Raw genomic sequence first — 14197 nt, 5'->3', positions numbered from 1 at the left:
GATTCGAACCTGCGACCGTAGCGGTCACGCGGTTCCAAACTGAAGCGCTTAGAACCGCATGGCCACACTGGCCGGCAAATTAATTTAACGTGTGAGGTTTGAAGAACAGCCCTTGATAGTTTTGCAGTGCACTACACAAAGGAAGACGCTACTCTGGTTTCAGAGTGCTTGTGGAGTGCACGTGAGCGTTTTTCCTAAAAATGGTTCAAATGGCTCTGAGCACTATGGGACTTAACATCTGAGCTCATCAGTCCCGTAGAACATAGAACTGTTTAAACCTAAATAACTTAAGGACATCACACACATCCATGCCCGAGGTGGGATTCGAACCTGCCAAAGGTAGCAGTCTTGCGGTTCCGGATTGAAGCGCCTAGAACCGCTCGGCCACAACGGCCGGCAAGAGCGTTTCTTAGCCTAGACGATAGTTTGAGGTGCTCTGATCAACACTCGCCAGTCGATAAGCAGCAAGTCATGTCAAACCATTTCAGAGTAAAGACGTCTCGACTGTCAAAATCTTATCAGTAAGCTCCCGAAATATTCGTAATAACGTTTCCGAATATTTACTGTCCTCCAGGGTAGCTCTCGCGCTCATATTATTCTTGAGACCTAGTGCTGGCTGTAAGCTCTGAGATATTTAGCGAGTCATGGAATGTAAATTGGAAAGACAGTTTAGAGGTCATAGGAGGGGAAGCGTTTATCGCCGTTGGCAAAAATATTGTCTCTATTAAGGTCGAAGTTGAGTGTGACAGTAAAGTTACCTGGTCGCGTATGACAGGCGTCGGTGAAACCAAGTTCACTTTTGTGTATTTTTGCCGTCCACCTGATTCCGCTGTGACGGCTCTAGAGTCACTGAAAGAGAGTCTACCGTCAGTAGTGGGAAAATACACAAATCGTGCAATAATAGTTGGTCTACGGATTCATTGCAGGTCTACGGACAGACAATCATGCGAAATACTTTTGAAAACGTTTTCTGAAAACTGTCTTGAGTAGCTAGCTCGTCAGCCCAGAAGCAATGGAAATATCTTAAATCTTGTAGCTGCAAATAGGTCGGACCTTACCGACAATATCAGTGTAGAAACAGGAATTAGCAATCATTATACTAATTATAGTCGCGAAAGTCAATAAATCAATGAAAAAGGCTAAGAGAGTGTTTCTACTAGATGGAGCAGATAGGTTGTTGTGAGCATCTCACTTAGACAGTGAATTGACATTACTTAGTTCCAGTAAGATGGACTTGAGGAATCATGGGCAGAGTTTTAGCAGACAGTAAATCGTCGTCTGAAGAGTTCCGTGCCTAGTAAGGGGATAAAAGATGGGAAAGACTCTCCATGATTTAATAACGAAATTCGGTAGATGCTGAGGAAGCGGAGGCTGCTACACTCTAGGTTCAAAAGAGAACGCACAAATGACGACAAGCAAAGTTCAGGAGAGTGTGCTTCTGTGATAAGTTCTATGCGCGAAGCATACAACAGCTACCACCGTCATATTTTGGCAAAAGATCGGGCAGCGAACCCGAGAAAATTCTGTTACTTATTAAAATCGCTAAGCGGGTCAAAGGCTTCCATTCGGTCCCTTGTCGACCAGTGTCGTGTGGCAGTTGAAGGCAGCAAAACGAAAGCAGAAGTTTTAAATTTCATGTTCAAGATACTGTTCACACAGGAAGAATCGTACAGACATACCGCCAGTCGACCGCCGGGCAGACTCCCGTAGGTGCGACGTACTGATAAGCATCCCAGGCATGGAGATGCAACTGAAAGATTTGAAACCAAATAAATCACCACGTCCGGATGGAATCGCAATTCGGTTCTACAAAGCATAGTCTACGGAACGGGCCCCTAGCTTGCGTTTGTCGTAGATATATCGCCCAGCACAAAGCCCCAAACAACTGGAAAAAATCGCAGATGACTCCTCTGCACAAGAAGGATTAAAGAACGGACCCTCGAAATTACATACCGATATCTCTAAATGCGATTTGATCCAGAGTCCTTCAACATATTCTCATTTCGATTAGAATAAACGTTCTTGAGATCGGGAAGCTTATGTCAACGAATCATTATGGATTTAGAAAGCATCGCTCGTGCCACACTTAGCTTAACCTTTTCTCACATGATATAATGCGAACTCAGGATGCAGGGCAACAGGCAGATTCCACATTTCTAGATTTCAGAGAAGCATTTGACACAGTGCCCCCTGCAGGTTGTTATCGAAGGTACGAGCATATGGAATAAGGTCACAGGGATATTAGTGGCTCGAAGACTTCATAAATTATAGAAATCAGTGTATTGTCATCGACGGCTAGTATTCATCACAGACAACGGTATGGTCTGGAGTGCCCCAGGGAACTGTGATACGACGGCTGTTGTTCTCTGTACATGATCTAGCGGGCAGGGTGAGCAACAATCTGTGATTGTTGATGTCGCTGACGGTAAGATGTAGGAAGATAAAAGGCGACTTAGGTAAATGGCAGGCTGTAATTGTGAATGGCAGCTGGCTCTAAATGTGGAAAATGTAAGTTAATGCTGATGAGTAGGAAGAACAAATATGTCATATTCGGATACGGCATTAGTAGAGTCCTGCTTGACACAGTCATGTTATATGAATGTCTAGGCGTAACGTTGCAAAGCGATATGACATGGAACGAGGATTTGAGAACCGTGGTAGGGAAGGCAAATGCTAGACTTCGCTTTATTGGGAGAACCTTAGGAAAGTGTGGTTCGCTTGTAAAGGAGAAGGCATAGAGGATACTGTTGCTATCTATTATTTAGTTTAGCTCGAGTGTTTGGGAGTGGTACCAGGTCGGACGGAAGGAAGACATCGAAACAATTCAGAGAGTGGCTGCTAGATCTGGGTGCACATGGTTCGCAAGAATATTGACTCAGCCTATATTTAACATGGTACCTTCAATTACTACCACAAATCCCGCAGGAGCCATGGTGAACATCCTGTACACATTATAACTTCAAACTGAACTCATCTCTTCCCCACCTTTCCCCATGGCAAGTATCTGTTGCGCGGTGAATGTCAACAATTGCCGTTCGCATTAGTGGCGGCCTATCCAGACACCACCACCGACCTGACGTAACAAGAAATGTAATTCAACCGACCACGCGACTCATTATCATGTATCAACCGTCCGACCTCGATGATTACGTGCCCGCTCAAATCGTAATTTACGGTTTCTTTGGATCAACATTGGAAAACGCAGAAGTCATCTGATTAGGAGCCCCACCTTAAACTCTGTGATTCGAAATCTTATCACCCGCACTCGCGTTGTACTCTGTCGTCAGATTTTTCTGAGTGCGGGTGGCCAATCATCTCTTAAAGAGGCCAGGACGTCCCACATCTTCTCTCCTGCTGGTTGTTCCATTCTCCTCCAATCACTTTTCAGAGATGCTCACGACAGTACCAAGACCGATAGCAGACTATCTCGTGCTGAGGAGCAGGCCATATCAATCTGGCCTTCATCACAGTCACTGATTGCAGCGGGTCCCCGCACTTGCACCTCGTATGTATGGTCGTTGCGATGACTCCCCATTGGTCTCTGCTCCGCTTATATACTTTCATGACCGCGTCTCGAGCTCGCAACGCCACCATGCGCCATTTCATCTCGCGATGGGCAGTAGTCGCAATACAGGGTGATTCAAAAAGAATACCACAACTTTAGGAATTTAAAATTCTGCAACGACAAAAGGCAGAGCTAAGCACTATCTGTCGGCGAATTAAGGGAGCTATAAAGTTTCATTTAGTTGTACATTTGTTCGCTTGAGGCGCTGTTGACTAGGCGTCAGCGTCAGTTGATGCTAAGATGGCGACCGCTCAACAGAAAGCTTTTTGTGTTATTGAGTACGGCAGAAGTGAATCGACGAGAATCCGCGGGAAACAACTCAGTATGGACGTGACTCGCCTAAGGTGAACGTTTTCTGTGCCATTTCAGCCAATAAAGTTTTTGGTTCATTTTTCTTCGAAGGTGCTACTGTAACTGGACTACAGTATGTGGAGATGTTAGAGAATTGGCTGTTCCCTCAGCTCGAACAAGAAGCACAACAATTCATATTTCAGCAGGATGGAGCGCCACCACATTGGCACTCATCTGTCCGTAACTACCTGAACGTCAAGTACCCGAGGCGATGGATCGGTCGCCAGGCAGCCCGTGACAGAGCACTTCATCACTGGCCTCCAAGAAGCCCTGATCTTACCCCCTGCGATTTTTTCTTATGGGGGTATGTTAAGGATATGGTGTTTCGGCCACCTCTCCCAGCCACCATTGATGATTTGAAACGAGAAATAACAGCAGCTATCCAAACTGTTACGCCTGATATGCTACAGAGAGTGTGGAACGAGTTGGAGTATCGGGTTGATATTGCTCGAGTGTCTGGAGGGGGCCATACTGAACATCTCTGAACTTGTTTTTGAGTGAAAAAAACTTTTTTAAATACTCTTTGTAATGATGTATAACAGAAGGTTATATTATGTTTCTTTCATTAAATACACATTTTTAAAGTTGTGGTATTCTTTTTGAATCAGCCTGTATTTCGACTCATCAGTGTAGCTTTTCCATTGACACTCGGTTCATCGGTATTTAAGAAACTTAGAGAAGTACATCAGTGTCGTGGAACGGTTACTCATTAACACACAACGACAAGACAGGTACTTTCTAATACGAGCGGTCTCTTATCGTTTGTCATAGGTTGGTATTCTAAGGCGGTTTGTGCGAGTTTCGTTCTGCTTCTCTCACATAACCTTGATCTCGCAGTTCTGCGAGGGACGTTACATTAAGATTTATTCAGATCAATAATTAATTGAGAAATTGTACTGTTTGAATATGTCGGTGTATTATACCACGTGGTCATTGATGTAGTTTGTAAGGCTTTAATAAATTCACTTCGTAGATAATGCTGGAATTCTGAAATAATTTATTTGTCTCTCGCTACACTTCCGGATGCTGCTTTTATTACAATGCGCGTCAGTGAAATCAGCTCCACGTAAGTATTTTTATAGGCTTCGACGCATATCTCAAATGTCTCAGCCATCGATACGCCGGTACGAGCTTTTCATAACAACACTGATAATCAAGTTGAGTTTCTCAACGATGATCGACGTCTGGCATCCTTTTCAAAGAAACTCTTCCGGCATCCACCTTAACTGATGGAGGTAAATCTTAAGTCTTAATTGCCTTAAGCGGATCGCAACTTCGATCCTCCCGATGAGACATTTCTGCCTTGACCACTATGCCACTGAGCTCTGTCTTTGTATTCCAAGTTAAAAGAACTCTTAAACTAAGGCAGGTAGTTCTAGATCGATACCCACGTGACCATAGGAAACACAGATAAATTGCTGCCCTAAACAGTTTCGCAGAGTAGAGAGTTTAGCTGATACACTCACCTGTAACAGACGAAGGCGTCGTACTTGTAGCTGGCTGGATTGCGCCTCTCAGCGGCCATTCTCTCGCGTCGCATTTTCATCAGGTGAATAATGTACGTTATTTCATATCTGCAAGAACAGAAACATTGGTTGTACATTTCAGAGAGTGTCTTACGTTGAGACAACATTCACTGTTTTCCCTAAATATATTTTGTTATTCCATTTTTAAATTATGACATTAATTCTTATGTTCTGCAGTCTTTTTCTGGAATTACAAAAATTATTTCAGAAAATTACATTTTTTCCTAATGTAACATATGTTTCAAAGAGCAGCAACGTCATGTAACCAGAAACAAATATTCTTCTGAAATTTAAAACCTTTACAAATCTTGTCAACAATGTATTTAGTCGTCTGTCTGTTATACTATTACTCTACTACACAGCAATTTTCAGTACGTGAAGTGAAATTAAACGAAAACTAGTTGTAAGTTCAATATACACTCCTGGAAATTGAAATAAGAACACCGTGAATTCATTGTCCCAGGAAGGGGAAATTTTATTGACACATTCCTGGGGTCAGATACATCACATGATCACACTGACAGAACCACAGGCACATAGGCACAGGCAACAGAGCATGCACAATGTCGGCACTAGTACAGTGTATATCCACCTTTCGCAGCAATGCAGGCTGCTATTCTCCCATGGAGACGATCGTAGAGATGCTGGATGTAGTCCTGTGGAACGGCTTGCCATGCCATTTCCACCTGGCGCCTCAGTTGGACCAGCGTTCGTGCTGGACGTGCAGACCGCGTGAGACGACGCTTCATCCAGTCCCAAACATGCTCAATGGGGACAGATCCGGAGATCTTGCTGGCCAGGGTAGTTGACTTACACCTTCTAAAGCACGTTGGGTGGCACGGGATACATGCGGACGTGCATTGTCCTGTTGGAACAGCAAGTTCCCTTGCCGGTCTAGGAATGGTAGAACGATGGGTTCGATGACGGTTTGGATGTACCGTGCACTATTCAGTGTCCCCTCGACGATCACCAGTGGTGTACGGCCAGTGTAGGAGATCGCTCCCCACACCATGATGCCGGGTGTTGGCCCTGTGTGCCTCGGTCGTATGCAGTCCTGATTGTGGCGCTCACCTGCACGGCGCCAAACACGCATACGACCATCATTGGCACCAAGGCAGAAGCGACTCTCATCGCTGAAGACGACACGTCTCCATTCGTCCCTCCATTCACGCCTGTCGCGACACCACTGGAGGCGGGCTGCACGATGTTGGGGCGTGAGCGGAAGACGGCCTAACTGTGTGCGGGACCGTAGCCCAGCTTCATGGAGACGGTTGCGAATGGTCCTCGCCGATACCCCAGGAGCAACAGTGTCCCTAATTTGCTGGGAAGTGGCGGTGCGGTCCCCTACGGCACTGCGTAGGATCCTACGGTCTTGGCGTGCATCCGTGCGTCGCTGCGGTCCGGTCCCAGGTCGACGGGCACGTGCACCTTCCGCCGACCACTGGCGACAACATCGATGTACTGTGGAGACCTCACGCCCCACGTGTTGAGCAATTCGGCGGTACGTCCACCCGGCCTCCCGCATGCCCACTATACGCCCTCGCTCAAAGTCCGTCAACTGCACATACGGTTCACGTCCACGCTGTCGCTGCATGCTACCAGTGTTAAAGACTGCGATGGAGCTCCGTATGCCACGGCAAACTGGCTGACACTGACGGTGGCGGTGCACAAATGCTGCGCAGCTAGCGCCATTCGACGGCCAACACCGCGGTTTCTGGTGTGTCCGCTGTGCCGTGCGTGTGATCATTGCTTGTACAGCCCTCTCGCAGTGTCCGGAGCAAGTATGGTGGGTCTGACACACCGGTGTCAATGTGTTCTTTTTTCCATTTCCAGGAGTGTATTTTGAAACTCAAGCTACCGGAAATTAACAAAAATTTCCGTTTTGAAGTCAGGTAAAATTGTTAAGACTTTAAAGAAACTTAATTAATCTGAAAATATGCCACGTTTCATGGTGAAGATATTGTTTTTGAAGGTGGAAAATGATTCACACTCATATGGCTTTACTGTCCGTTCTACGGAGCACCTCCTCCTTCTGTTACCGGTCCACCTGATTGTCAATACCCTTCCAAAGGACTGCATCACAAACTATTCAACTGCCTTCTTTGCCCGTTTTCTCATAATCCACCAGTCCATGATTGTCTGCCATAAAAGTATTCTCAGTAACTTTCTTGATAGCAGCAGACTTCTCTTGTCCATCAAAGCCCTGTGTGCATGTGCTAATCTGTTTTTTATACCCTCCTTGCTTCGCGAGTCAAGTGTTGTTTTGCTTCCTAAGTAAGAGAATTACTTAACTTTCTCAACTTAAGGGTATCCAATTTTGGTGTTACTAGTCTCATTTCTATTAGTAATAGTTACTTTCGCCTTCCGTCTATCTTTGGTTTAGTCTCCATCCCTATTCTGTACTCATCAGAATATTCATTCCATTCAGTACACCATGTAATTCTTCTTCACTTTCATCGAGGACTACAAAGCCATCAGCGAATTGTATCACTGACACCTTTCATTCTGCTTTTTAATTCCACTTAATCCCATTATCCTACTGACCTCGAATTACGAACACCCATTTCTCTTGGAAGATGATCCGAAATAGGTTTAGGTGCACGAAAAATCAAATTCAAAAAATAACAGCGACACTAATGATCAGTTGGTTCACGGGGGAATAGTTGGATGTCAGTTTCCAGCGGAAAAAAATATCACGGCAAGTGACTACATTGTTGTCATGTAGAGCGCAGATGAACTGACGGCTCGGGGGCCGGCGCGACGCCTTTATCTCTTGCCGCCTTTGTCCGATCTGCCGTTCAATCAGGCGTCTGCACCCAGTGTCTCTCTCCCCCCCCCCCCTGCCCTACCCCACTCCTCTCGCCGACACCTTGTTCCGTCCTAGGTTCCCGCCTAGGTGTGCATGCTGGCGCGGCATCTCTGCTATTCCTCCGCCAGCCCCGCTAGCCAGTTCCTTGTGAGGTATCTCATCCCTGTTCCCAATCTAACTGCGGTTTCCCGGGCGTTACTAAGGATGTATCAGCTATCACCAATGACTAGCTGTTCCCTTACTCGAATCTCGATAGCTTATTTAATTACACTGCCCCAGAAGTTAGATGTCCATGTCAGAATATTAGTGTGGTGTCACCGCCAGACACCACACTTGCTAGGTGGTAGCTTTAAATCGGCCGCGGTCCATTAGTACATGTCGGACCCGCGTGTCGCCACTGTCAGTAATTGTAGACCGAGCGCCACCACACGGCAGGTCTAGAGAGACGTACTAGCACTCGCCCCAGTTGTACGACGACTTTGCTAGCGACTACACTGACGAAGCCTTTCTCTCATTTGCCGAGAGATAGTTAGAATAGCCTTCAGCTAAGTCCATGGCTACGACCTAGCAAGGCGCCATTAACCATTTCTAGAGAGAGTCTCACTTGTATCATCAAGAATGCTGTATACAAATGATGGATTAAAGGTAAGTATTCCAGCAGCTACGTACTTTTCTATATAGCATTCATTACGTATCCTGTTTCAGACCTAAAGCAAGCCTGTGTGAGCTTAACGCGTGCCTTTCGGCTACTTCCGAGTGGCGTGGCTGTCTTGCTACGCCACAATTAGTATGGTCATAATCCGTTGCGCGTTATTAGAGTGGGCAATGTTTGGCGGCTGCCGACTTGTTAGGTTGCCACTTCCACTGGTGTTCTCGGCACAGTGCGCTAACTCACTGTCACAGTTCTCGTGTCCTAGGCGGCCTGAATCAAAAGAGCTTGCCCCGGTTATCAGGCGCTATAAATGTTGACAGACCGTTGAGATTTCATATTCATATTCTACCCACTATCAGACCGTGGAAAGGTGTGGATTACGACCCTACTTGCAGGGAGCCACTGACCTGAACGGAACTGGGGAAATGTGATAGGAATCGCAACATTCATAAACACGAGATTTAGAAAATAATGTGCATTGAGATGACATAAGTGTGGGATGCTGAAGATTATGAATGCCGAAGATTAGATGGGTAGATCACATAACTAATGAGGAAGTATTGAATAGGATTGGGGAGAAGAAAAGTTTGTGGTACAACTTGACCAGAAGAAGGGATCGGTTGGTAGGACATGTTCTGAGGCATCAAGGGATCACCAATTTAATATTAGAGGGCAGCGTGGAGGGTAAAAATCGTAGGGGGAGAACAAGAGATGAATACACTAAGCAGATTCAGAAAGATGTAGGTTGCAGTAGGTACTGGTAGATTAAGAAGCTTGCACAGGATAGAGTAGCATGGAAAGCTGCATCAAACCAGTCTCAGGACTGAAGACCACAACAACAACAAGTGTGGGACATAGATATGCACTTACACAGACGGCGGCAGTGTCGCGTACACAAGGTGTAAAACGATAGTGTATAAGTGGAGCTGTCATTAATTTTGTACTCAGGTGATTCATGTGAAAAAGTTTCCAACCTGATTATGGCCGTAAGACGGGAATTAGCGCTCTTTCAAGGCGGAATGATAGTTTGAGGTACACTCCTTGGACATTCCACTTTTTAAATCTACATCTACATCTACATCCATACTCCGCAAGCCTCCTGACGGTGTGTGGAGGAGGGTACCTTGAGTACCTCTATCGGTTCTCCCTTCTATTCCAGTCTCGTATTGTTCGTGGAAAGAAGGATTGTCGGTATGCCTCTGTGTGGGCTCTAATCTCTGTGATTTTATCCTCATGGTCTCTTCAAGAGATATACGTAGAAGGGAGCAGTATACTGCTTGACTCTTCGGTGAAGGTATGTTCTCGAAACTTTGACAAAAGCCCGTCCCGAGCTACTGAGCGTCTCTCCTGCAGAGTCTTCCACTGGAGTTTATCTATCATCTCCATAACGCTTTCGCGATTACTAAATGAATCTGTAACGAAGTGCGCTGCTCTCCGTTGGATCTTCTCTATATCCTCTATCAACCCTATCTGGTACGGATCCCACACTGCTGAGCAGTATTCAAGCAGTGGGCGAACAAGCGTACTGTAACCTACTTCCTTTGTTTTCGGATTGCATTTCCTTAGGATTCTTCCAACGAATCTCAGTCTGTCATCTACTTTACCGACGATCAACTTTATATGACCATTCCATTTTAAATCACTCCTAATGCGTACTCCCAGATAATTTATGGTATTAACTGCTTCCAGTTGCTGACCTGCTATTTTGTAGCTAAATGATAAAGGATCTATCTTTCTGTGTATTCTCAGCACATTACACTTGTCTACATTGAGATTCAATTGCCATTCCCTGCACCATGCGTCAATTCGCTGCAGATCCTCCTGCATTTCATTACAGTTTTCCATTGTTACAACCTCCCGATACACCACAGCATCATCTGCAAAAAGCCTCAGTGAACTTCCGATGTCATCCACCAGGTCATTTATGTATATTGTGAATAGCAACGGTCCTATGACACTCCCCTGCGGCACACCTGAAATCACTCTTACTTCGGAAGACTTCTCTCCATTGAGAATGACATGCTGCGTCCTGTTATCTAGCAACTCCTCAATCCAATCACACAATTGGTCTGATAGTCCATATGCTCTTACTTTGTTCATTAACGACTGTGGGGAACTGTATCGAACGCCTTGCGGAAGTCAAGAAACACGGAATCTACCTGTGAACCCGTGTCTATGGCCCTGTGAGTCTCGTGGACGAATAGCGCGAGCTGGGTTTCACATGACCGTCTTTTTCGAAACCCATGCTGATTCCTACAGAGTAGATTTCTAGTCTCCAGAAAATTCATTATACTCGAACACAATACGTGTTCCAAAATTCTACAACTGATCGACGTTAGAGATATAGGTCTATAGTTCTGCACATCTGTTCAACGTCCCTTCTTGAAAACGGGGATGACCTGTGCCCTTTTCCAATCGTTAGGGAATCCCAAGTTCTCTGATCCACAGTGTCAAGAACGTTCCGAGAACATCATTACCTCTCACCACGTACAACACAATAGCCGACGGCCTTTACTTAATGACCTAGGGCAGTGGTGTTTGGCTAGAGTTTTTAGTCTGCTAACAGACAAGCAACAGTGTGTGAAATAATCGCAGAAATCGCTGTGGAACCAGCGACGACATATGCGTTAGTAAAAGGCAGCGGAATTTGACGTTAATGAGCTGTGACATCAGGCGACCGAGAAGAGTGCCTTTGCTAACAACACGACATCGCCTGTAGCACCTGTCCTGGGTCCATTGTAACGTCCCTTTAGAACAAATTATACAAGACTGTGCTTAAACTGACACACAATATTTTTAGCGCAACGCAATCTGACTTTCAAAAATCCCTACAAAAGAATGGCCCTGACTAACATTAACCTATACGTTTCACAAATCACTTACCTCACCAAAAATCTTCCTTACTCGAACTACTGCAATACAGCAAGCGCCACTACTGCCAGCTAAATAAAAGATTCAAACTACGGAAGGCACTAACTACTGATAGGGATAGTTAGCAAATGAAATATTTTAATAGAGAACAAGCAATGTACCAACATTGTATAAATAAGTGTGTGCCTTTGATATCTTTGTTATTGTAATAATGAAAAATTTTTTTCAAATCATTATTGGCCACTGCCCAAAACAATTTCTAAATTTTTTTTTGGGGGGCATGGGGGCTATGTAAGTAGGCTGTTTATGTTTTCTTTATGTAAGTAGGCTGTTTATGTTTTCTTATTGGCAACGTTACATAGCGCTCTATATGAAAATCACTGGCTGTGCTGTGTGCAGTCTGTGGCTAGTTTGCATTGTTGTCTGTCATTGTAGTGTTGGGCAGCGGCAGCTGGATGTGAACAGTGCGTAGCGTTACGCAGTTAGAGGTGAGCCGCCAGCAGTGGTGGATGTGAGGAGAGAGATGGCGGAGTTTTGAAATTACATATATTATGACTTGTGATGATATTAAGGTAAATACATTGTTTGTTCTCCATTAAAATCTTTCATTTGCTAACTATCCCTATCAGTAGTTAGTGCCTTCCGTAGTTTGAATCTTTTATTTAGCTGACAGTAGTGGCGCTCACTGTATTGCAGTAGTTCGACTAAGGAAGATTTTTGGTGAGGTAAGTGATTTGTGAAACGTATAGGTTAATGTTAGTCAGGGCCATTCTTTTGTAGGGATTTTTGAAAGTCAGATTGCGTTGCGCTAAAAATATTGTGTGTCAGTTTAAGCACAGTCGTGTATAAATTTTTCTAAGGGGACGTTTCACCATGACCAAATCGGCTCGGTCCTAGATGGCAAGAAAACCGTGGACTGGTTACATGACTCCGACTTCAGTTGGTAAGAGCTGATAGTTTTGGTTCAAGTGTGGAGCAGAACCCTAGCAGCTATGGATCCAAGTTCTCAACTAGGCACTGCGCAAGCTGGTTATAGGTCTGTAGTAGTATGGACTATATATACGGAATGGAACGCAACCTCTAGTCGAACTAAACCGATCATTGAGTGGAAATGGCTATGTTCGGCTATTTCGAAACCATCTGCAACCATTCATAGACTCCATGTTCCCAAAGAATGATGAAATTTTTCTGGATGGCAATGCATGTTGTCATCTGGACACAGTTTCTCGCGATTGGCCTGAAGAACATTCTGGACACTTCGAGCGAATGATTTGGCCACCCAGACCACCCGACATGAATCCCATCGAACATTTATGGGACATAGTCAAGAGGTCAGTCAGTGTACAAAATCCTGCACCGGCAACACTTTCGCATTTAATGGTGCCTAAAGAGACAACATGGCTCATATTTCTATAGGGGACTTCCACCAACTTTGTAAGTAGGCTGCTTAGGTTTTTTTATTGGTAACGCCACATAGCGCTCTGTATGAAAATCACTGGCTGTGCTGTGTGCAGTCTGTGGCTAGTTTGCATTGTTGTCTGCCATTGTAGTGTTGGGCAGCGGCAGCTGGATGTGAACAGCGCGTATCGTTGCGCAGTTGGAGGTGAGCCGCCAGCAGTGGTAGATGTGTGGAAAGAAATGGCGGAGTTTTGAAATTACATATATTATGACAGTGGGTCTACTCTGTGATGACCTACCTACCAATCTTCTTCAAAACGTCGAATGACTCTGCTGTGGGTTTGCTCTGTTGTGGCCCATTACCTGTCTGCATGTCAAGACTCAGCACTGTCTTTCAGTTGGAAGGACAACACTACTTCTTCAAGACTGCATGGAAATCCACTACTTCCGTGTGCAATGTCTTTTACTGCTCAGACTTTGAGAAAAGAAACGGCAGTTTTACTGTGATGAATGATCAGGACTGTCTTTATGGACTGTGAGGAAATTTCAGCTTTTGACCAACATTTTATTAATAAGTGTGTGCATTTGATATCTTTCTTACTGTAATTATGAAAAAAATTTTCAAATCTGTATTGGCCAGTGCCCAAAACAATTTGTAAAATTTTTTGTGGGGAGCATGGGGGCTATGTAAGTAGGCTGTTTAGGTTTTTTTATTGGTAACGCCACATAGCGCTCTGTATGAAAATCACTGGCTGTGCTGTGTGCAGTCTGTGGCTAGTTTGCATTGTTGTCTGCCATTGTAGTGTTTGGCAGCGGCAGCTGGATGTGAACAGCGCGTAGCGTTGCGCAGTTGGAGCCGCCAGCAGTGGTGGATGTGAGGAGAGAGATGGCGGAGTTTTGAAATTTCTAACACTGGATGTCATGAACTACTATATATATTATGACTGTTAAGGTAAATACATTGTTTGTTCTCTATTAAAATCTTTCATTTGCTAACTATGCCTATCAGTAGTTAGTGCCTTCCG

General features: G+C 44.9%; 1 protein-coding gene across 1 annotated transcript in view; it reads right to left on the bottom strand.

The window, feature by feature from the left end:
• LOC126094740 (toll-like receptor 2) overlaps positions 1-14197 on the bottom strand; it is a 151418-nt gene that overhangs the window by 26091 nt on the left and 111130 nt on the right. Inside the window, exon 10 of the mRNA XM_049909292.1 lies at positions 5383-5490. Within this exon, the coding sequence (XP_049765249.1) occupies positions 5383-5490 (108 nt within the window). The remainder of the gene's footprint in view (positions 1-5382; positions 5491-14197) is intronic.

Source organism: Schistocerca cancellata, chromosome 1 (genome assembly GCF_023864275.1).
Source record: "Schistocerca cancellata isolate TAMUIC-IGC-003103 chromosome 1, iqSchCanc2.1, whole genome shotgun sequence".
Taxonomy (NCBI): Eukaryota; Metazoa; Arthropoda; class Insecta; order Orthoptera; family Acrididae; genus Schistocerca; species Schistocerca cancellata.
This window is presented reverse-complemented; position numbering and strand designations above follow the sequence as displayed.